Source organism: Drosophila montana, unplaced genomic scaffold, assembly GCF_035044405.1.
Source record: "Drosophila montana isolate Dmon_TW-CO22-7 unplaced genomic scaffold, ASM3504440v1 contig_3837_1, whole genome shotgun sequence".
Taxonomy (NCBI): Eukaryota; Metazoa; Arthropoda; class Insecta; order Diptera; family Drosophilidae; genus Drosophila; species Drosophila montana.
Genome location: NW_026998708.1, coordinates 1 through 20,778, shown reverse-complemented (window position 1 = coordinate 20,778; position 20,778 = coordinate 1). Strand labels below are relative to the sequence as shown.

Sequence of the window (20,778 nt, the reverse complement as noted above, 5' to 3'; positions counted from 1 at the left end):
GCGTTTGGTGCGCGTGCAGCCGCACGTGGCAAAATGGCTGGCAATGATTGTCTGGCCACAGCCAGGATTGGTTGCTACAGATGAACTCGAAGTCGCCGGCGATACTGCCTGGATGATACTGTTCCTAATAGCAGTGGCTGTGGAACTATCCGCAGGTGGCGTTGAGGCTGCTAAAGCTTGATCGGTGATTATGTGAGCTGTGCTGTTATTGTTGTTTATCAGAGCTGTGTTGATATTTTGTGTCCTTATCTTTTCAGATGTATAAGGAGCCGCAGACAATTGTGTTACCATCTGGCCGGGTGCTGTGGAGCTGCCGTTGTGACCAGGAGCATTTGGCGCGCTTACAGCCGCGTGTGGCAGAATGGGTGGCATTGATTGTCTGGCAGCCGCCAGGCCAGGACAGTCGGCTACAATGTGAGGCAAAGTGACCGGTGGAAACTGATTTGCAGCCCATGGGACATTAACATCGGAGGCCATGTGAGTAGTGCTGTTGTTGTTGTTCTGAGCTGTGTTTTCAATACGCATTTCGCTTGTTACAGACGAACTTGAAGTCGCTGGCGTTGCAGCTGCCACGGGTCTCGGCAGTGACTGAAGGATACTAATAGCAGCGGCTGTGGATCTGGACGAAGGAGGCGTAGTGGCAGGTGAAGCTTGCTTGTCCTCCGCCTGGCCGCGGCGGTCAGTGACTAAGTGAGCTGTGCAGTTTTTATTGTCCCTCGGAGTTATGCTAATATATTGTATTCTTTCCGTCTCAGACGATTGTGATACCACGGGGCCAGGTGTTGTGGAGTTGCTGCTGTGCTCAGGAGCATTTGGTGCGTTTACAGCCGCACGTGGCATAGTGGCTGGTAATGTTTGTCTGGCCACCGCCAGGCCAGGACAGTCGGCTACAATGTGTGGCAATGTGACCGGTGGAAACTGATTTGCTGCCAATGGGACATTATCATCAGAGGCCATGTGAGTAGTGCTGCTGTTGTTGTTCTGAGTTGTACATTCAATTTGTATTTCACTTGTTTCAGACGTACTCGGAGTCGCCGGCATTGCAGTTGCCACGTGTCTCGGCAATGCCTGAGTGATGCCGTACCTGATAGCAGCGGTTGTGGAACTAGCCGCAGGTGGCGCTATGGTTGGTAAAGCTTGATCGCGGATAATGTGGTCTGTGCTGTTCTTGTTGATTAGCGGAGCTGTATTGATATTTTGTGACCTTTTTATTCCAGATATGTTAGGAGTCGCGGACGTTTGCGCTACAACAGGGCCAGTTGTTGAGAAGCTGCCGTTGAGCTCAGGAGCGTTTGGTGCGCGTGCAGCCGCACGTGGCAAAATGGCTGGCAATGATTGTCTGGCCACAGCCAGGCCTGGACGGTCGACTACCGTGTGTGGCAGTGTTACTGGTGGAGACTGATTGGATATTATTGACGAACTCGATGTCGCCGGCGTTGCAGCTGCCACGGGTCTCGGCAATGCCTGAAAGATACTAATAGCAGCAGCTGTGGAACTGGCCGCAGAAGGCGTGGTGGCAGGTAAAGCTTGCTTGTCCTCCGCCTGGCAGCGGCCGTCAGTGACTAAGTGAGCTGTGCAGTTTTTATTGTCCCTCGGAGTTATGCTAATATATTGTATTCTTTCCGTCTCAGACGATTGTGATACCACGGGGCCAGGTGTTGTGGAGTTGCTGCTGTGCTCAGGAGCATTTGGTGCGTTTACAGCCGCACGTGGCATAGTGGCTGGTAATGTTTGTCTGGCCACCGCCAGGCCAGGACAGTCGGCTACAATGTGTGGCAATGTGACCGGTGGAAACTGATTTGCTGCCAATGGGACATTATCATCAGAGGCCATGTGAGTAGTGCTGCTGTTGTTGTTCTGAGTTGTACATTCAATTTGTATTTCACTTGTTTCAGACGTACTCGGAGTCGCCGGCATTGCAGTTGCCACGTGTCTCGGCAATGCCTGAGTGATGCCGTACCTGATAGCAGCGGTTGTGGAACTAGCCGCAGGTGGCGCTATGGTTGGTAAAGCTTGATCGCGGATAATGTGGTCTGTGCTGTTCTTGTTGATTAGCGGAGCTGTATTGATATTTTGTGACCTTTTTATTCCAGATATGTTAGGAGTCGCGGACGTTTGCGCTACAACAGGGCCAGTTGTTGAGAAGCTGCCGTTGAGCTCAGGAGCGTTTGGTGCGCGTGCAGCCGCACGTGGCAAAATGGCTGGCAATGATTGTCTGGCCACAGCCAGGCCTGGACGGTCGACTACCGTGTGTGGCAGTGTTACTGGTGGAGACTGATTGGATATTATTGACGAACTCGATGTCGCCGGCGTTGCAGCTGCCACGGGTCTCGGCAATGCCTGAAAGATACTAATAGCAGCAGCTGTGGAACTGGCCGCAGAAGGCGTGGTGGCAGGTAAAGCTTGCTTGTCCTCCGCCTGGCAGCGGCCGTCAGTGAGTAAGTGAGCTGTGCAGTTTTTATTGTCTCTCGGAGTTATGCTAATGTATTGTATTCTTTCCGTTTCAGATGTATTAGTAGTCGCAGACGATTGTGATACCACGGGGCCAGGTGTTGTGGAGTTGCTGCTGTGCTCAGGAGCATTTGGTGCGTTTACAGCCGCACGTGGCAACGTGGCTGGTATTGTTTGTCTGGCCACCGCCAGGCCAGGACAGTCGGCTACAATGTGTGGCAATGTGACCGGTGGAAACTGATTTGCTGCCAATGGGACATTATCATCAGAGGCCATGTGAGTAGTGCTGCTGTTGTTGTTCTGAGTTGTACATTCAATTTGTATTTCACTTGTTACAGACGTACTCGGAGTCGCCGGCATTGCAGTTGCCACGTGTCTCGGCAATGCCTGAGTGATGCCGTACCTGATAGCAGCGGTTGTGGAACTAGCCGCAGGTGGCGCTATGGCTGGTAAAGCTTGATCGCGGATTATGTGGTCTGTGCTGTTCTTGTTGATTAGCGGAGCTGTATTGATATTTTGTGACCTTTTTATTCCAGATGTGTTAGGAGTCGCGGACGTTTGCGCTACAACAGGGCCAGTTGTTGAGAAGCTGCCGTTGAGCTCAGGAGCGTTTGGTGCGCGTGCAGCCGCACGTGGCAAAATGGCTGGCAATGATTGTCTGGCCACAGCCAGGCCTGGACGGTCAACTACCGTGTATGGCAGTGTTACTGGTGGAGACTGATTGGATATTATTGACGAACTCGATGTCGCCGGCGTTGCAGCTGCCACGGGTCTCGGCAATGCCTGAAAGATACTAATAGCAGCAGCTGTGGAACTGGCCGCAGAAGGCGTGGTGGCAGGTAAAAGCTTGCTCGGCTTCCGTCTGGCCGCGACCTTCAGTGACTAAGTGAGCTGTGCAGTTCTTTTTGTTTATCAGAGCTGTATTGATGTTTTGTATCCTTTTCTTTTCAGATGTATAAGGATCCGCAGACGATTGTGTTACCACAGGGCCAGGTGGTGTGAGGCTGCCGTTGTGCGCAGGAGCAATTGGCGCGCAAACAGCTGCACGCGGCAAATTGGCTGGTATTGATTGTCTGGCCAGAGCCAGGTCAGGACAGTCAGCAGCAATGTGTGGCAATGCGACCCGTGGAAAATGGTTTGCTGCCAGTATGACAATGTCATCGGAGGCCATGTGAGTAGTGCTGCAGTTGTTGTTCTGAGCTATGTTTTCAGTATGCATTCCGCTTGTCACAGACGAACTTGAAGTCACTGGCGTTGCAGCTGCTTTAGGTATCGGCGATGCCTGAGTGATGCCGTGTCCAACAGCAGCGGTTGTGGAGCTGGCCGCAGGTGGCGCTATGGCTGGGAGAGCTTGATCAGTGATTATGTGAGCTGTGCTGTTCTTGTTGTTTATCAGAGCTGTATTGATATTTTGTGTCCTCTCCATTACAGATGTGTCAGGGATCGCGGACGTTTGCGCTACAACAGTTTAGTGCGCGTACAGCCACACGTGTCAAAATGGCTGGCAATGATTGACTGGCCACCGCCAGGCCAGGACAGTCAACTGCAATGTGTGGGAGTGTGACCGGTGGGGAAGCATGTAGATCGCTTATTACAAACGGTGTCGAGGTCTCAGCCGTTGTAGCTGCCACGTGTCTCGGCAATGCCTGAATGATACTGTGGATAGTAGCAGCGGCTGTGGGGCTGGCCGCAGGTGGCAATGAAGCAGGTGCATTTTGGTTGGCTATCGTTAGGCCGAGATAACCAGGGAAGGTACAAGCACTGCTGTTGGTATTGTTACTGTTATAGTTGTGCTGAGCTGTGTTAATCAATGTCCTTTCTCTATTTCCAGGTTCACTTGTGGTCACTGGCATTATCAGTGGTTCACGGTCCAGTATTTCATGGCGGATTTTTTTTTTTTTTTTTTTTTACAATATATACTAGCCTGTTGCTTGGTACATATAGAAGACGGGGCCCAAATCTCTACCAGTGGATAACCAATGGTAAGATTCGAGGAGTATCCGCAAACGCCAATGAGTGGACCACGCGGCAACGGTCATTTCCATTGGAGGCTTTTAATGGAAAGCAGTTTTAACGGCCAGGTAGGGCTGTATGTTATAGGATTGGATAGTCTGGTGAGGCTATTTGGCTTCAGCTTGCTCCCCTAGGCTGCACATGCCAGATTGGCAGGGCTCCTGGTATCTGAGTCAAGTTTGGTAAAGCAGTTTTAACGGCCAGGTAGGGCTGTATGTTGTGTTTTTTTTTTTTTTTTTTTTGTTTACAATATATAGCAGCCTGTTGCTTGGTACATATAGAAGACGGGGCCCAAATCTCTACCAGTGGATAACCAATGGTAAGATTCGAGGAGTATCCGCAAACGCCACTGAGTGGACCACGCGGCAACGGTCGTTTTAATTGGAGGCTTTTAATGGAAAGCAGTTTTAACGGCCAGGTAGGGCTGTATGTTATAGGATTGGATAGTCTGGTGAGGCTATTTGGCTTCAGCTTGCTCCCCTAGGCTGCACATGCCAGATTGGCAGGGCTCCTGGTATCTGAGTCAAGTTTGGTAAAGCAGTTTTAACGGCCAGGTAGGGCTGTATGTTATAGGGTTGGAGGGTCAGGTGAGGCTATTTGGCTTCAGCTTGCTCCCCCTAGGCTGCACATGCCAGATTGGCAGGGCTCCTGGTATCTGAGTCAAGTTTGGTAAAGCAGTTTTAACGGCCAGGTAGGGCTGTATGTTATAGGGTTGGAGGGTCAGGTGAGACTATGTGGCTTCAACTTGCTCCCCTAGGCTGCACATGCCAGATTGGCAGGGATCCTGGTATCTGAGTCAAGTTTGGTAAAGCAGTTTTAACTGCCAGGTAGGGCTGTATGTTGTGTTTTTTTTTTTTTTTTTTTTTCTTGTTCGTCTGCTGGCAGCGCTCGCTGATGCGCCGGCGCCCTGGCCACCTTCGCCTGCACAAAGTCAGTTGAAACAGTGCCGTGGTACGCTGGTCTTCGGGAGCTCGCACAAAACACGTCCGCTCGCCTCGACCGCCAGACAGAGAGCTTTCTCTTTTATTGTTTCTCATTTCTACGATATACTTTGAGTAAGAATTGCAAACAGAAATTTTAGGAACAGAATTGACGCCACTTAAAAGTATGCTACACTCCCCAGTTCGCAAGATGGGGAGAGATGACATGAGATACAAAAAAAACATTTACATTTAAATCTCGACTAACCTAATTAAACATAACATTAACATAAAAATGGTCTGTACATTTAACATTGAGTAGGTGAGTTTTCTGGGGAATTATTTTCGCGATCAGCTGGCAATGCTGTCGCGTCACTGGCAAGTACATACATACATAAATACATACACACTACAAGGCACGCTGCGCGCATGTGAGTATATGAAAAAATTAATATTAACAATTTTGTTGGCATTAAAAATAATTAATATTAATTATTCTTTGTATCGCACCGCCTTTCGATGCACCTGACGTCTGCCTCTGGCCTTTCGGTGGACTATTTGCTTCCACCGCATAAATGCCCGACGAATTGGCATTGTTTTGTGCAATTTGAATTGCTTGCTGGCCGCCGCCGTCGCTTTCGCCGCCGCTGAGTGCTGTACCAAACTTTGGTGGATTATCTGCTGCTTCTGGAGCTGTTGCATGGCAATAAGCATCATCATCCACACTCCCAGGAAGCGTAGATGATGGATCGCCGTTTTACTGCATTTCCCAGTGCAAATTTGTTTGCCCGAAGGCTTAGTGGCATGCAGCTTGAGCTGCAATTGTTTTGCACGATCGGGAGGCGCCGTAACTGGCCACTCAGCGTCAAGTGGATGACGCTTAGCGAGTTGCCAATTGTGCTGAGTCGGCTGCTGTTGCATATGCTGGTCCCTTTGAGCAGGTAAGTGAGCGTTGCGGTTCTTTTCCACCTTATGTTTTTTCACATTTTCGTGCTTTTTGCAGGTACGGCGGTTTCTGGGCTTATTTGCTGGCCTCTGGACTGCCATCTGACGCCTTCTTTTATATCGCCGCTCCAGATTTTTGACTATCGTCAAGCTTTGGCTGTTGTTGTTTAGCTGCTGGACGCGCAGCTCAATTTGGAGTTGATGCCAGTGGTCTGGGGATGCCGTTCTGGCCGCCTTTGACCGTTGTTGCTGCCTCTGATGGTCCTCATAGACGAGCTTCCACAATGACTGGTACGCTTGGGTACCCATGGAGTCCGCAGTGGTGACCATCGTTCGGTCATTAATGAGCCGCCGCCCCCGTAGGATTGGCCGCTGGATTGACTGGCTAGTGGAGGTCTTTGTAGCCGTTGCTAGCCATTGCTGCAGAAGCTTCTGCTCCCACTGAGCGTGCTGAGACTTCGTCGGCCGCTTCCGTTGCCCTTTGGAGGACGCTGTGAACACCATAAGATGGCGCTGGTGCACCTGCTGCTCCCGTACGGCCGGCTGGCAATTAGGAGGCGGATACATTTGCCCATATGTGGGCGTGGTGGCTGCCGTTGACTGTTGTTGTTGCGCTTGCTGCCCCCATAGAGCCGTCTGGCAATTTGGAGACTGCTGCATTTGCCCATAAGTGGGCGTGGTGACCGTCATCGGCTGGTGCATCGTCCCCTGCTGTCCCCAGAGAAGAGGATGCGATATTTGGCGCTGCTGTGTGTGCCCATATGTGGGCGTGGTGGGTACCGTCGGCTGGTGCGACGCTCTCTGCCGCCCCCATAGAGCCGTTTGGCAATTTGGAGGCTGCTGCAATTGCCCAAAGGAGAACGTGGTGGCATCCAACAAGTGGCTCCTCGTCCCCTGGTGCCCCCAGAGAAGAGGATGCGATATTTGGCGCTGGTGTGTGTGCCCATATGTGGGCGTTGTGGCTTCTGTCGGCTGGTGCGACGCTCTCTGCCGCCCCCATAGAGCCGTTTGGCAATTTGGAGGCTGCTGCAACTGCCCATAGGAGAACGTGGTGAATTCCAAGGAGTGGCTCCTCGTCCCCTGGTGCCCCCAGAGAAGAGGCTTCAATATTTGGCGCGGCTGTGTGTGCCCATATGTGGGCGTGGCGGAGGCCATAGTTTGGTGCCTCAGTGTTTCCGGTGGATTCGCCGTTGACAAAGGCTTCTGTAGCTGCTCTCCTGAGTGCACGAGCAGCTGGATTGGCGGATGCGTATGACGGTCTGGTATGGCTGTCGTGGTGACCGTCGATCGTAATTTCTGCAGCTGCTCGTTCACCTGGGTGGGCTGCTGTATTGGCAGTAAGAGTCGCCTCCCCCTCAGGATTCGTCTCTCATTAGTGGTTTGTTGTTGTTGGCCAAAAACAAATATATTGACTGGATTCTCATGTGGCTGCCTCATGGGATGCATAGGCTGGCCTAGTGAGCTCAAGGTGGGAAGCATCGAGCATGTCTTATGTAGCTGCTCTTGCATGTCTGTGTGTATCTCGTCAATCGATTTTGCTGTGGATACACATTTTCATGTAGGAGCTGTTGTATTGGCTGATGGATTTGTTGTACAGAGGAGGCCATTTTGGACACCATGGACCATTGTTGTTGTAGCTGTTGCCCCCAGTGGGCCGGATGCTGGATTAAATGTTGCTGCTGCTGGTCATTGGAGGCCATGTTGACCTTCTCTGACCATTGTTGCTGGGGCTGTTGCCCCCATATAGCGGATTGCTGGACCAATGGATGTTGCTGTTGTTGTTGATGACCAAAGGAGGCCCAGTTGGTTGCCATTTTTGACTGCTGCTGATAATTATGCTTGTTCTGCTGCTGCCCTATTGGCAACTGAGTGAGTTTAAACTGAAATTTATTTAAATTTGTATTAGCATATCTGTCCGTGTTAGGGTCCAGTATTGTAGATTTCTCTGTTATTGTGTGTGTGACGTTAATAGTCGTTAGTGGCTGCGGTACATTGTCTGTCATCGTTTGTTTTATTGGATTTAGATCTTGCATTGGCGGTTGATGTTTTTCAAATTCTAAATGGACTTCTTTTAAATTACTGACTGATATTTTTCTTTTTTTGGGCACGCTGTATTTGTTTTTACTACCCGCATAAGATGCAGGTAGCAGCGTATGCCCTCTATAGCTTTTTAGAAATGAGCTGCCTTTTTGGCTACGGCTGAATGAGAGAGTATCGCAATCATATAAGAACTCTTTTATATATTTAACAATATCGATGGCATTAATGGTGCTAAACTTAAAATAGTCAACCAAAGCTGCTCGAACGTCATAACTAACGCATCTGTTAAGTATTTGGACGCATTTAGGATCCGATAGTAGGCATTTTATCATTAGGCCTTTATCTAATTTCCGACCGAAGGCCAGTTTTGAATATATGAACTTTTCGCTCATCATAGCGATGTAGTATTCAGTAGTCCGATCTCCCTTAATATACTCATAGGGTTCGACTATATAATCATCTAAATTAATGATGTTTTGTATGTTCCGAAAGAATGTTACTGTATTCTCTCTCACTCGTTGACCGTTTCTCATATTGCTTTTGTTTTTACTCATTTCGAGTATCAGTGACGTCTGAGGATCGGCTAGCAGCTGCTGAGCTGACTAGCGTCCTAGTGGCGGTTCCATGCAAATTAATTGCAGGCATTGAATTATTTGACTTGTTGGCCACTATTTCTAAAAGTAGTCCAACTACTTGTTCCAATGGCTGGGACATTGACTTAATTGCTTCTATGTTGCTATTTAAAGCATTCATAGTAGCATTATTGGCTGGCTCTTGGCTAGATAGTTGTTATTGTTGCCTTTTCCCAGTTTTCTGCTTCTTATGCAGTTGATGACTTGCGCCTGTTTCCATCTCTTTCTTCTCAGCTATTTTTTGTGCATTCTGGCGCTGTTCTTGCTGTAGCTTTTGTTGGAATTTGAGAAGATGTTGTGCAGCCGGATTATTCATCCGGCCAGGATTAGCTCGCCCGTTTGCCACCTGACTATATGTCATGGTGTTGTTGACGATATTTCCGCTACTCTTTTGCCGCTGCTGTTGTTGTTGCTGCCGCTGCTGGAGACTGCGTTTGTTGGACCCTTCGTTATGCGCTTCGTGGTGGCGCCTATTGATCGATGGCTGCTGACTCAGTTGTTGCTGGCTGGGCACGGCTCGTGCCCGACTTGCTGTTAATCTGTTGCGCTCATCTTTAAAGACTTTGCAGCCTTTATAATTGGCAACATACTGGCCATGGCAATTAGCGCACTTTGGAGGCGCGCCTCTTGCCTTTGTGCATGTCGTTGTCGGGTGTCCTTTACCGCATTTCAGGCATACGAATTGCCGCCGGCAATAGTTTTTGCTGTGGCCGTATGCCTGACAACGGTGGCACTGAACTGGATCAGTGCGCTTCCGTTGCCTCTCCACTTTGATATCTTGGCTTCCCAAATGTTTCAGCTCAAGTATCTTTGTGTTGTTCTCCTTCTTTGTCAGCTCTATTTCAAACGTATTAATAGGCTTGGCTGTGAAACGCTCTTTGATAACGCCCACATACCTCACCTCGTGTCCCATTTTTCAGAGAGCTTTCTCTTTTATTGTTTCTCATTTCTACGATATACTTTGAGTAAGAATTGCAAACAGAAATTTTAGGAACAGAATTGACGCCACTTAAAAGTATGCTACACTCCCCAGTTCGCAAGATGGGGAGAGATGACATGAGATACAAAAAAAACATTTACATTTAAATCTCGACTAACCTAATTAAACATAACATTAACATAAAAATGGTCTGTACATTTAACATTGAGTAGGTCAGTTTTCTGGGGAATTATTTTCGCGATCAGCTGGCAATGCTGTCGCGTCACTGGCAAGTACATACATACATAAATACATACACACTACAAGGCACGCTGCGCGCATGTGAGTATATGAAAAAATTAATATTAACAATTTTGTTGGCATTAAAAATAATTAATATTAATTATTCTTTGTATCGCACCGCCTTTCGATGCACCTGACGTCTGCCTCTGGCCTTTCGGTGGACTATTTGCTTCCACCGCATAAATGCCCGACGAATTGGCATTGTTTTGTGCAATTTGAATTGCTTGCTGGCCGCCGCCGTCGCATTCGCCGCCGCTGAGTGCTGTACCAAACTTTGGTGGATTATCTGCTGCTTCTGGAGCTGTTGCATGGCAATAAGCATCATCATCCACACTCCCAGGAAGCGTAGATGATGGATCGCCGTTTTACTGCATTTCCCAGTGCAAATTTGTTTGCCCGAAGGCTTAGTGGCATGCAGCTTGAGCTGCAATTGTTTTGCACGATCGGGAGGCGCCGTAACTGGCCACTCAGCGTCAAGTGGATGACGCTTAGCGAGTTGCCAATTGTGCTGAGTCGGCTGCTGTTGCATATGCTGGTCCCTTTGAGCAGGTAAGTGAGCGTTGCGGTTCTTTTCCACCTTATGTTTTTTCACATTTTCGTGCTTTTTGCAGGTACGGCGGTTTCTGGGCTTATTTGCTGGCCTCTGGACTGCCATCTGACGCCTTCTTTTATATCGCCGCTCCAGATTTTTGACTATCGTCAAGCTTTGGCTGTTGTTGTTAAGCTGCTGGACGCGCAGCTCAATTTGGAGTTGATGCCAGTGGTCTGGGGATGCCGTTCTGGCCGCCTTTGACCGTTGTTGCTGCCTCTGATGGTCCTCATAGACGAGCTTCCACAATGACTGGTACGCTTGGGTACCCATGGAGTCCGCAGTGGTGACCATCGTTCGGTCATTAATGAGCCGCCGCCCCCGTAGGATTGGCCGCTGGATTGACTGGCTAGTGGAGGTCTTTGTAGCCGTTGCTAGCCATTGCTGCAGAAGCTTCTGCTCCCACTGAGCGTGCTGAGACTTCGTCGGCCGCTTCCGTTGCCCTTTGGAGGACGCTGTGAACACCATAAGATGGCGCTGGTGCACCTGCTGCTCCCGTACGGCCGGCTGGCAATTAGGAGGCGGATACATTTGCCCATATGTGGGCGTGGTGGCTGCCGTTGACTGTTGTTGTTGCGCTTGCTGCCCCCATAGAGCCGTCTGGCAATTTGGAGACTGCTGCATTTGCCCATAAGTGGGCGTGGTGACCGTCATCGGCTGGTGCATCGTCCCCTGCTGTCCCCAGAGAAGAGGATGCGATATTTGGCGCTGCTGTGTGTGCCCATATGTGGGCGTGGTGGGTACCGTCGGCTGGTGCGACGCTCTCTGCCGCCCCCATATAGCCGTTGGGCAATTTGGAGGCTGCTGCAACTGCCCATAGGAGAACGTGGTGACTTCCAAGGAGTGGCTCCTCGTCCCCTGGTGCCCCCAGAGAAGAGGCTTCGATATTTGGCGCGGCTGTGTGTGCCCATATGTGGGCGTGGCGGAGGCCATAGTTTGGTGCCTCAGTGTTTCCGGTGGATTCGCCGTTGACCAAGGCTTCTGTAGCTGCTCTCCTGAGTGCACGAGCAGCTGGATTGGCGGATGCGTATGACGGTCTGGTATGGCTGTCGTGGTGACCGTCGATCGTAATTTCTCCAGCTGCTCGTTCACCTGGGTGGGCTGCTGTATTGGCAGTAAGAGTCGCCTCCCCCTCAGGATTCGTCTCTCATTAGTGGTTTGTTGTTGTTGGCCAAAAACAAATATATTGACTGGATTCTCATGTGGCTGCCTCATGGGATGCATAGGCTGGCCTAGTGAGCTCAAGGTGGGAAGCACCGAGCATGGCTTATGTAGCTGCTCTTGCATGTCTGTGTGTATCTGGATTGGCGGACCCGTGTGACGGCCTGGGAAGACTGTCTTTGCGGCCGTCAACCGATTTTGCTGTGGATACACATTTTCATGTAGGAGCTGTTGTATTGGCTGATGGATTTGTTGTACAGAGAAGGCCATTTTGGACACCATGGACCATTGTTATTGTAGCTGTTGCCCCCAGTGGGCCGGATGCTGGATTAAATGTTGCTGCTGCTGGTCATTGGAGGCCATGTTGACCTTCTCTGGCCATTGTTGCTGGGGCTGTTGCCCCCATATAGCGGATTGCTGGACCAATGGATGTTGCTATTGTTGTTGATGACCAAAGGAGGCCCAGTTGGTTGCCATTTTTGACTGCTGCTGATAATTATGCTGGTTCTGCTGCTGCCCTATTGGCAACTGAGTGAGTTTAAACTGACATTTATTTAAATTTGTATTAGCATATCTGTCCGTGTTAGGGTCCAGTATTGTAGATTTTTTATCTGGTTTCAGTTGTCCCATATAGGGTGCAACCTCAGATTTATTTTTTGATATTCTTGGTTAGTTTATTGGGAAGGGGAGTACAAACACAGGGATTGTTCAAGTGGCTAGCTTGTAATTTACATTAAAACAAAAATTAAACTAAAACCAATGTTGAGATGAGTGCGGCACACAGCGTGTAAGAACCTATAACGCCTTAAAGCCAGCAGTGTTGAAGGTTGTAGGGAAGATTACTGACTGCCCATCCATAATGTTAGGAAGGGTGAGCAGGAGCATGATTTTGGTAATCCAGCTCATCCCAAGCCGGTTGTAAGTGACTACTGCCAGTTTGAAGGTAGCCAGCATGTTGATCACTTAAGGGGGTATGATTGGTGTTGATTTGATAATGTGTGTGCGTTTTTTACGGTTTTGTAGGTGAGTATCGACCAGATTTACAGATGTTGCAGGCTCAGATGGAGAATACTGTAGTGAGTTTTTACAGCGGACGCTGGACCCAGGATTGAGTTTGGTGACAATATCACGAGATGATGAGACAGTAGATCCTGAGATGAGTTTAGTGAATATTTGATGGTGGTTTAATAGGCGTGTGCAGAAGTATCTTTATTTCAGGCGCTTGCGATGGACGTAAGTACGGGATGTCTTTGAATGCTGTGGGAAGCAGATATTTTGGCAACTAGTTCCAGAGTGATAAGTGCATGCAACATAAGTTGGTGGTTGTAAGAGATGAATGAGCTTCTACGCTAGGTATTTCGTTAAATTTAGTGTTTTTCTCAGAATTTGATTAACATTTTTTGATGTTTGACATAGTTGAAAGCTTATTTTATAGTGGTTTTGGTTGACTCTTGTGGTGTAGGCCTCGCGATGAGACAGGTACCTATCGTTGGTTCTCTGATAGAGATGTTGATAGTAGGCTTGACAAATTGGTCGTTTCTGAGAGAAATCTTTTATTTATTTTTGGTATTCTAATTTTATATTAAAGTTAGTCTAAGGGGAGGGGGAACACATGTGTAAGGAGGGCTTAGATGGCTAGCTTATGTCTAACATTGAAAAGTAATATATGTTAAAGTAAGGAAGGGGTAAACGTTGCATATAGTGTTTAAGGATTTGGGATGCTTTAGGGTCAGAAGCGTAGTAGTTTTGATGGGAAGATAGCAGTCAATCTCTAGTGCTAATAGGGGGTGTCAGAAGTATAAGTTAACGGTCCAGCTATTCTTAAGCTAGTTTGGTTTTAGGCGACTGGAATCAGGATTGGAGGTTGGCCACAGTTTTTGATCCCAGTACGGAGGTATGATTGGTGTTGCTTGTTTTCGGGGCGGAGGTGGTTTAGTGTACAGCGGTGGGGGTGGTTAGAGTGAGTATCAGCTAGGCTTCTCAGTTATGGCAGGCTCCGATTGAGGTTATGATGGTTAGATTTCCCGCAGGTACTGGGCCTGGATTTGGCCTATGAGACTTTTTCATAAGGTGATGACGGGCGTGTGTGGAAGTTTCTTTTTCTGTTTTGATCTTCTGTGCAGCTGTTGATGGAGGACCCAGGAGCGGTTATCGAGCAGCGTTGAGGTTAGAGATGACTGTGGCGATTTTGGTGACCAGGTTGGTTTTTGTGATTTTTATTTTTTGGTATTGCAGGTACTTTCAATGGATGCAGGTCCAAGAATGGTTATGGAGACTTAGGAGATGTTGATAGTTAGATTGTTAGTATCCAGAGTAAAAGGTGTATGCAACGGGTAAGTTGGAGATGTAAGGGGAACAGATGTAAGTTTAATGAAGGTTAATAGGTACTAATACTAGGTTATGATATTTGGAATCGTTGTTACAAGGTGTGGGTAAGTGAATCATGGTGGTTGGGAATGTGTTGTCTGGATATTGAAGTTCATGGCGTGTGTACGGCTTGTAGACTTTGTTTTTGCCTCTGGCAGAACGATGATTTGCTGATTGTGATTGGTGGGTGGGTGTGTATAGTTTAAATGTTGAAGTTGTTGGGATATTAGGACTTGTAGACTGTTTTGTTTTAGCTTCATCCAGCAGCACGATGATTTTGAAGGCATGTGTTGAGTCATGGTGGTTGGGTATGTGTGCGTTGCCTGGATATTGAAATTATTGGCGTGTGTAGGGCTTGTAGATTTTGTTATTGCCTCTGGCAGAACGATGATTTGCTGATTGCGATTGGTGGGTGGGTGTGTATAGTTTAAATGTTGAAGTTGTTGGGATATTAGGACTTGTAGACTGTTTTGTTTTAACTTCATCCAGCAGCACGATGATTTTGAAGGCATGTGTTGAGTCATGGTGGTTGGGTATGTGTGCGTTGCCTGGATATTGAAATTATTGGCGTGTGTAGGAGTGAACGGAGAGTGGCTATTGCGGTGCTGATTGTGCTAAATAGCATTAGATGGTGGTTGCCTTGTTGGTAGCTGGTTAGGCCAGATACGGTTTAGGTGCCGTGAGAGACGTGGAGTGAGTGAGTGCATAGTGTTGTTGGGATGGTGGGGGAGTCGGTCCAAGTGTCTCTTGGAGTTTATATTTATCTCGGTCCAGACTGAGCTGACCTTTAGGGCATCGTGAATGGTGCGGTTGCTGACAAAGTAGGTGTGGGGATTGAAGATAGTGCGGAGTGCTTTTGCATGAGCTGATTGGAGTTTTCGGATGTGTGTATCAGCTGCGCAACCAAAGAGCTCAATACCATATTTCCATGATGGAGCAATGATTTGATTGTAAATAAGGATCTTGTTTGACCGTGAAAGCCAGGATCGACCGTTCAGCAACCAATCATATTTCCGAAGTTTTGCTTTGATGACATTGGTGGTGATGTGAATATGTCGGGCCCAGAGAAGTTTTCGATCTAGATTAAGACCTAGATATTTTACTGCGTTCGGGGATGGAATGGCAATGTTGTTAAGTTTTACGTCGGGCCATCTTAAGCTATTTTGAAGTGAGAAAAGCAGGTTCCTGGACTTGCTAGCGTTAACTTTAATGTTCCATTTCTTTGCCCAGATTGAGAAACGATTAAGTTGGGACTGCATATGAGAGGTGGCGCCTTCAGGACTAAAATCGCTGATTAGAAATGCCGTGTCGTCGGCATAGGTTGCTGTGAGGGTGTGTCTGATTTGTCTGTAATTGTCTGTAATTGTCTGTGGTGACTGGGAGGTCGTATGTGAAAATGTTGTAGAGGAGGGGTGCCAATACACTGCCCTGGGGGACTCCAGCTAAAATAGGTCTTTGACTAGAGAGAACGCCTCTGTCTCTGACACGGAAGGATCTGCTAGTTAGAAAGGACTTGAGAATTTTTACCAAGGGTGTGGAAATGTGGGAGTTAAGTTTATAGAGTAGCCCCTCATGCCAGACGCGGTCAAAGGCCTGTTGTATATCTAGGAAGACACCACAGACGCTCATTCCTTGTTCGAAGGAGTTGAGAACATGGTAAACAATTCTGTGAATCTGTTGTATGGCACTGTGGTCCTCGCGAAAACCAAATTGATGTTCCGGTATAAGATTTGCGTTTTTCACTTCGTCATTCAAGCGTTCAAATAGAGCTTTTTCGAAAAGTTTGGATACTGAGGGAAGTAGGCTTATTGGACGATAGTTGGAGAGATCAGATAGGGATCTGTTTCCATTTTTGGGGATCATTGTGATTATTGCGGTCGTCCACGCGTTTGGAAAGTATTTATGTCGTAGCATGATGTTTAATAAGTTAACGAGGAACATTACAGCTCTGAATGGTAAGGATTTTAACACAAAATTATCAATGTTATCACAGCCTGGAACCTTTTTGACTAAAGATTGGTTGATGTAGGATTTGATTTCAGTGTATGTGATGTGACGAATGTGTGGACTGTTGTTCTGTTCGTGCTCTCGAACGGGCAATTCATGCTGGGGATTGATTATGTTTATCTGGTTTGGTGCGTCTATTTGACGGACGACAGATTGGATCATCTCAGTTTGTTCTGATGGGGCGAAATCAAAAGCTTGAAATCTGTCCTCTAGATCGTTTGCAAAGGCCTCCGCTTGTTGCTGCGGTGTAATACACCAAAGGCCGTTACGGTCTCTAACGGACGCGTGCATATGCGGCTGTTCTTTGAGGCCTTTGCATGCACGCCAGAGATTAAAGCTGCCTTTCTTTTGGGGATCTGCATTGACAAGAATATTGTTAAAATATTCAGACCGAATACTCTCTTGCCGTTGGGTCAGCTGCCTGCTGGCTCTCTGCCAGGCAGCACGGTGTTCAAAGTGACGAGTGCGGAGATAAAGTTTTCGAAGACGGCGTTTCTCACGTATGAGCATTTGCACTTCAGCTCTGATTGGGGGGCGGGTTAAATCATGGGGTAGACGTTGGCGCCGTGATGGTGCTGTCGGGGAAGAGGCAGTGTTTGCTGCGTAGTGAACTTTTTGATTGAAAAATTCCAACATGTCGTCGATATCGTCTGTAGACGTTACCTCTACGTTTGGGTTTATTTCTGTATCAAGGATCTGACGGAATCGCCTGAGGTTGGAGCGTTTGGTTAGGAGCCGGGTCTGGGGAGTTGTGAGGGTGGTGGACACAGAGAATTCTATGATAAGAGGTATGTGATCGCTGGAAAGGTCCATAACGCGCCTTATGGAGAGGCAATGAGATGGGATTCCATTGTAAATAGCAAAGTCAATAACTGACGGAGTGCTGTTGCTGGCAGGGTAATGTGTAGGTTCAGCACTGGTGAGGACGTTGTGGTGTTGAGAGCTCATCACGAAGTCCCCTAGGAGTCTACCTCTAGGACAAGAGCGATAATTTCCCCATAAACGGTGTTGGGCATTCCAATCGCCACCTATTAAACAATTTGGGCCAATTTCAAGAAAGAAATTTTGAAAGAGCGTGCTGGTGATTGTGTTGCGTTGACCGGGAGGCCAGTAGCAAGCAACGACTCTGATTGGGCCCCGATCAGTGGCGATGGATGCTATCGCTGCTTGCACATGGCTGTGTGATATGGGAGGTAGTGGTTGATGGGTGATACGATTTGAAATAATGACGGCGGCGCCACCTATGCTGAGCCGATTTCTGGGTGTGATTGCTGAGTGTATAGTGTATCCGGGAATATCAATGGCAGAGTGAAGGTTGAAATGCGTCTCGCTCACCAGAAGGATGTCAATAAAGTTGTGCTGTAAGAACAGCTTGACTTCGTTGACTTTCCTGGATAGGCCGTTGGCATTCCAGACAGCTAAGCGGAGACCTATCATTGTTGGTTGCTTTGACAGGAGTTTGGTTGGTCCGCGTTTGTTGAGGGCGCAGGAGCACAGGCTGCGGGAGAGTCAGCAACAACAGATATGGTAGTATCTAATGATGAGGCAGGAGGAGCTGCGCTACTTAGAAGCATTGCTTGTTGCACCCCTTGAATGAACATTTGCATTGCTTGCATGACATTGGCAGCCAGTAGTGAAATGTCAGCTGTTAAGCTATGGTTGGGTATGGTTATTTTGTTGAGAGTGCCAGAGACAGATAGAGCCTGTTGAGGGAACTGTGAGGCTAAAGGAGTACAATTTGGTGCGGACTCTTGAGGATCAGATGGCTGTTGGGGCTTTTGACGTGGTGGGTTATATTGGGGAAACTGATGAGAGCGTTGCTGAGTTTGTTGCTGGGAGCGTTTTTGAGGAGGTCGTTGGAGGCGTTGAGGTGGGACAATTTGGGAACTGTTTTCATTAATTGGAGCGTTGTCTTGAGAGAGATGGTGAGATTGAGAGCTTGCTGGGCGTTGTTGGGGTTGAGAGCTGTTTTGAGAGTATTGTTGAGCATTTGCTGCACGAATCAAGAGGGGAGGCTGACGCTTAGTTGATGACGGTTTGTCGGTATTTTTACCGTTTTCTGCCAATGACATGGTTTTACTAGAAATTATTTGTTGAAAGTATGGGCAGCCTTTATAATTTGCAGTGTGGTTGCCTTGGCAATTGCCACACTTGGCAGGAACATTTGCTGGTTTTTGGCAGACATTGGTAAGATGGTTTGCGCCGCATTTGACGCATATCGGTAAGTGGTTGCAGTAACGAGCCGTGTGGTTAAATTTTTGGCATCGTTGACACTGTGTAATATGATCAGTCGGCCTGCGAGGCCATTCTACAGAGATCGTTTGTTGGCAAAGTGTTTTTAATTTGAATATTTCAGAGTTATTCGGGGCTTTGGTATCAAGTTCGATTAAGAAAAGATTGGGTGAGAAAGTGCCAACTCCAGACTTGTTTTTGTAAGTAGGGTTGTAGGTGTTTTGCACAGCAAATCCTAGTCTAGTGAGTTCTTCTTGGACCTTTTTGATGGGGACGGAGTGGTGGATGCCACGGATAATGACTCGGAGACTTCGATTGGCACAAGCTTGGTAAGTATGGAAGCCTATTTTTTTGGCCCCAAGTAGGGGTATTATTTTGTTGTAGATTTCAAGATTGCTGGAGACTCGAGATTTTTGACCGAAGTGTGAAACAGTGTACGTATTTTGGCCAACAATCTTGTTTATTTCTGCCGTAAGTTCGGAATCTATTGATATGTCAGTCCAGATCAAGGGAGGTATGAATATGTTTGCCGAGTCGGCGTCCTTGGTTGGCATTCATTGCATATGAAAGGTTGTTATTGTTGTTTTTAGTTTCATCAGTATCGGGTCTAGGGCTTTTTGACTTGCTATTTTTTCTACTGGAGCTGGCAAGAGGGGGAAAAAGTGTGTCCATGATTGAGACATCACTAAAATTGCTGATGTCCGTTTGGGAAGAGGAGTTGATAATGTCAATTGAAGTTTCAGACTCGTTCAAACTTCGTTTGGGAGAAGGCGAGGAATTGTTGCTTGATCTAGAACTTGAGTTGGGAGACAAATTTTGAGTAGATTTGATGTTTTTGCGTTTGTGAGTCATTTTGAAGGTACTGAATGGTGGCTTACTTGATTAGTACATGAGTTACGTGTCTATATGCGTTTAATTGTTTTGTTTATATGCAAAATTTGTATATTATATATGATTTATTTGTTAGGTAGATATTATATTAATTGTGTTAACTATTTTCTTTTAACTTTTTCTTGAAGTTTTGTTGTGTGTGTGTATTTTTATAGTAAATTTATGATTAGCGTTGCAATTTATATTTATTTAGTAATTTATAGTAAGTATTTTATGTAGATAATTGTTATATTTATTTATTTATTGATTTGAAGGTTCAAAATTGACGAAAAATTAAGTGTGAATGTGTATCTGTAATAATTAAATAAATTGTATGATATGTAATTTTATTTTTAATATATATATATATGTGTGCTGGTGTATGTATTTACTTTTAATAAAATATATATGTTAATTTGTTTTAATTGTGTATTACGATTTTTGTTTTGTCTGTATTTGCAGCACTGTGCTTGTTTACCTATTACCAAAACCTATTGGTTTTGGTTGTGGATAGTGTGGAACTTTTAAGTGTGCAAGCAGTATATAGTCCACAAACTGCAATATGGCGGCTGCACAATATTTTTTAATAAATTACTCACTGAGCACAGGATCTTTTTACGGTTTAGCGAGAGAGGAGAGGCGAACCTATGTATAGACTGGTAGCGGCGCACTCAGCTTAGAGAGGCTTTTTGTCGCACTTCACTGTGGGCTAGCGCTCCAACGGACAGGGCAGGCGCTCCTATGGACACGAGCACGGGACACTCTTTATGATTTAGCGAATGAAGCGAACCTCCGTACGGACTGCAAGCGATTGACAGCGTCGCACTCGACTGAGAGTGGCCTCTGATTAGTAGTAGATGATGACAGTATGTATGCTTGTGTGTATGCTAAATGACATTTATGACGAGAGTATTTATTTGTAGGTATATTTTTAGGTAATATGTGTATTTAAAAAATGTGTATGAGATATGTGTGTGTATTTATATAGTAAATTTATGATTAGTGTTGCAATTTATATTTATTTAGTAATTTATGGTAAGTATTTTATGTAGATAATTGTTATATTTATTTATTTATTGATTTGAAGGTTCAAAATTGACGAAAAATTAAGTGTGAATGTGTATCTGTAATAATTAAATAAATTGTATGATATGTAATTTTTTTTTTTTTTTTTTTTTTTTTTTATAATATATACCAGCCTGTTGCTTGGTACATATAGAAGACGGGGCCCAAATCTCTACCAGTGGATAACCATTGGTAAGATTCGAGGAGTATCCGCAAGCGCCACTGAGTGGACCACGCGGCAACGGTCGTTTTAATTGGAGGCTT

At 46.7% G+C, this 20,778-nt stretch overlaps 1 protein-coding gene and 2 long non-coding RNA genes across 3 annotated transcripts; 2 read left to right on the top strand and 1 right to left on the bottom strand.

The window, feature by feature from the left end:
• Positions 1-71: 71 nt before the first annotated feature.
• LOC135438058 (uncharacterized) lies at positions 72-666 on the top strand. Its single transcript, XR_010437821.1, has 3 exons — positions 72-192; positions 258-477; positions 540-666. It is a non-coding gene; the product is annotated as an uncharacterized LOC135438058 (long non-coding RNA).
• A 1,856-nt stretch (positions 667-2,522) lies between these two features.
• Positions 2,523-3,285, top strand: LOC135438057 (uncharacterized). Its single transcript, XR_010437820.1, has 3 exons — positions 2,523-2,727; positions 2,790-2,925; positions 2,988-3,285. It is a non-coding gene; the product is annotated as an uncharacterized LOC135438057 (long non-coding RNA).
• A 5,873-nt stretch (positions 3,286-9,158) lies between these two features.
• Positions 9,159-9,914, bottom strand: LOC135438059 (putative cyclin-dependent serine/threonine-protein kinase DDB_G0272797/DDB_G0274007). The gene is made up of 2 exons (XM_064696180.1): positions 9,665-9,914; positions 9,159-9,571 (listed from the first exon to the last, which is right to left on the bottom strand). The coding sequence occupies exons 1-2, from the start codon at positions 9,912-9,914 to the stop codon at positions 9,159-9,161; spliced, it is 663 nt and encodes a 220-aa protein (XP_064552250.1).
• Positions 9,915-20,778: the final 10,864 nt, after the last annotated feature.

Excerpts from the sequence above, each read along its gene's own strand:
- LOC135438059 (XM_064696180.1), bottom strand. The coding sequence starts at position 9,914 with ATGGGACACGAGGTGAGGTATGTGGGCGTTATCAAAGAGCGTTTCACA. Across the intron at positions 9,572-9,664 it reads ATTCGTATGCCTGAAATGCG|GCTGCAAAGTCTTTAAAGAT; the intron begins GTAAAGGACACC and ends CCAATTATAAAG.